This window comes from Aspergillus glaucus (assembly GCF_001890805.1).
Source record: "Aspergillus glaucus CBS 516.65 unplaced genomic scaffold ASPGLscaffold_69, whole genome shotgun sequence".
Taxonomy (NCBI): Eukaryota; Fungi; Ascomycota; class Eurotiomycetes; order Eurotiales; family Aspergillaceae; genus Aspergillus; species Aspergillus glaucus.
In genome coordinates, this window is record NW_019170521.1 from 1 (window position 1) to 2,002 (window position 2,002).

At 48.4% G+C, this 2,002-nt stretch overlaps 1 protein-coding gene across 1 annotated transcript; it reads left to right on the forward strand.

Annotated features, from left to right (window-relative positions):
* Nucleotides 1–3: 3 nt before the first annotated feature.
* Nucleotides 4–1,171, forward strand: ASPGLDRAFT_138960 (DUF3712 domain-containing protein; the record flags this gene model as incomplete). The annotated part of the gene is made up of 3 exons (XM_022541664.1): nucleotides 4–424; nucleotides 475–596; nucleotides 647–1,171. Coding segments are annotated over 3 exons (1,068 nt in total), but the record flags the coding sequence as incomplete, so codon positions are not given.
* Between the last annotated feature and the right edge of the window lie 831 nt (nucleotides 1,172–2,002).

A 2,002-nucleotide genomic window follows, 5' to 3' on the forward strand; every position in this document is an offset into this window, starting at 1 on the left:
AGCTTCCTAATCTGTATCCCCGCCATCTCCCAAAATGTCCTTAACCGCTCGACCCTCCTCCTCGTCGAATCTTCGATCCTCGAACCCCGCCCCGACAGCATCTCCCTCAGTATGACCTCCGCGTTGGACCTCCCCGTCTCGCTCCCCGTACGCATCGACCCCATGGCGCTCGAACTGTTTAACCGCGAACAACCCATGAACAACACATGGGGCAAGGTATATCTGGGCCCGTATTTGGTCAAGGGAAACACCACGTTGGGTGTCACGAACCAGCATACGCCAATTGACCCGGAGCAGTGGTATGATTATGTATGGAAGTTCGTGCATCTGCATCATCCACCGCTGTCGGTGCGCGGGAAGACCACGTCGTACTTAGGACAGTTGGTTAGTAAGGTTTCTATGGATAAGGATATTCCGCAGACAAGTATGTTTCACCAGACTGAAAGAGTGTGCGGTCAAGCTAACTGGGATCAGCGTTGAATAACTTCACTGGATTCTCTATTGATGACAGTACACTCATCGAGGCCCGCGAAGATGGCACCAATCTGCTCGCCAACGCCACTCTTCCCAATCCCTCTGTCGTGACATTGGAAATCGTACGCCTCCCTAGACAATTCGTTATGTGGAACCAAGCTAACGAAAACAGGGAAACACAACACTGAACCTCTTCAGCGGCGACATCCTCCTCGGAAACGCCACTCTCCCCAACCTTTTCCTCCGCCCCGGCAACCACGCGACCCCCGTCGAAGGAATCCTCGACCTCAGTATACTCATCAAAAACCTGTCCGAAATCGTCAAAGACCAAGCCGATTCTCTCAAAAAAGGCAACCTCCGGCTCAAAACCATAGGCGCCAATGTCGAATGGAATGGCGTCCAGGTCCCCTACTACACGAAGGTCATGAAGGGTCTCACCCTGGAAGCAGATGTGCCGATAGCCGGGTTACTCGGAAACACCGTTCAAAGTCTATTCCACGGCAAGGACAATCCATTGGCGAATTTATCCCTCACCATGCCGGAGACGGATGACAGTGATGGGAGTATCCTGGATGGTACTGCTCTGGATAATCTGAGGAATCTAAAAAGGGCCATGAGCGATGTTGATTTGGACAAATACAAAACGAAGAAACGTGGGATGGAAATGACCATCGCGGATCTCATGGCGAGGTTATAACCACCCATTCCCGGGGAAGAATTGTATGTTTATGACTCATGAATTACAATGGTTTTTCATTTTGATTCAGAGTCATGTCGCTCTTTTATGCCGATATGATTGGAGTTTGGGTTTGGTTTTCATTTTTGCTTGCACATACATAGCTCGATACCACGTACATAACTACACCTACGGTGTACTTACTATACCACCAATACTTGGATAATAATTTCAATGATCACCACACGCCATCGGCTATATATGCAGCTCTAAATGTCTTTTCCACTGAACTATGTAAGCTTAGGCTTCGCGTGGTGTTCCCCACACGAGCTATTGAAGCTTAACCAACCCTAAGCTTGCCGCTATGCAGTCTTAGCTTCTGAGATTTGTGCCGTTTGTTCTTTGCGATGCTGTAGTCGTAATCTTTTGAAACTCTGTTTATTGTCAATCATGTACTAGCGAGCCGTCTGGGGTCTTCTATATCCGATGTGCAGTTCGCTTATATTTTTCTTGTAAACTGAGGACCTGTGAATTTCCTTTTCCGGCTAGTTTTGCCGTTTCTGGTCTAGCCTCCCGATACGCCATACTGTAACCACTGCCCGCCTGGCCTCCCAATATAAGAGCCCTCCCTATGTGACGGCTCAACGACCAGACAAACATTGCCAACATGCCAAAAGATGCCATATAAGCAATATGGACAAACAAGGGCTCAAGCCGCATCGCACAAAGGCTTATATAGAGACTGCACTCGCCAGAGAGATTTCCTCTCCTTTTTCCTTCCCAGATTCGATATTCTCGTTGATGGCTACAATAGTCAAGATAGGAATTCAGTTCGTTATTATCTTCTATTCC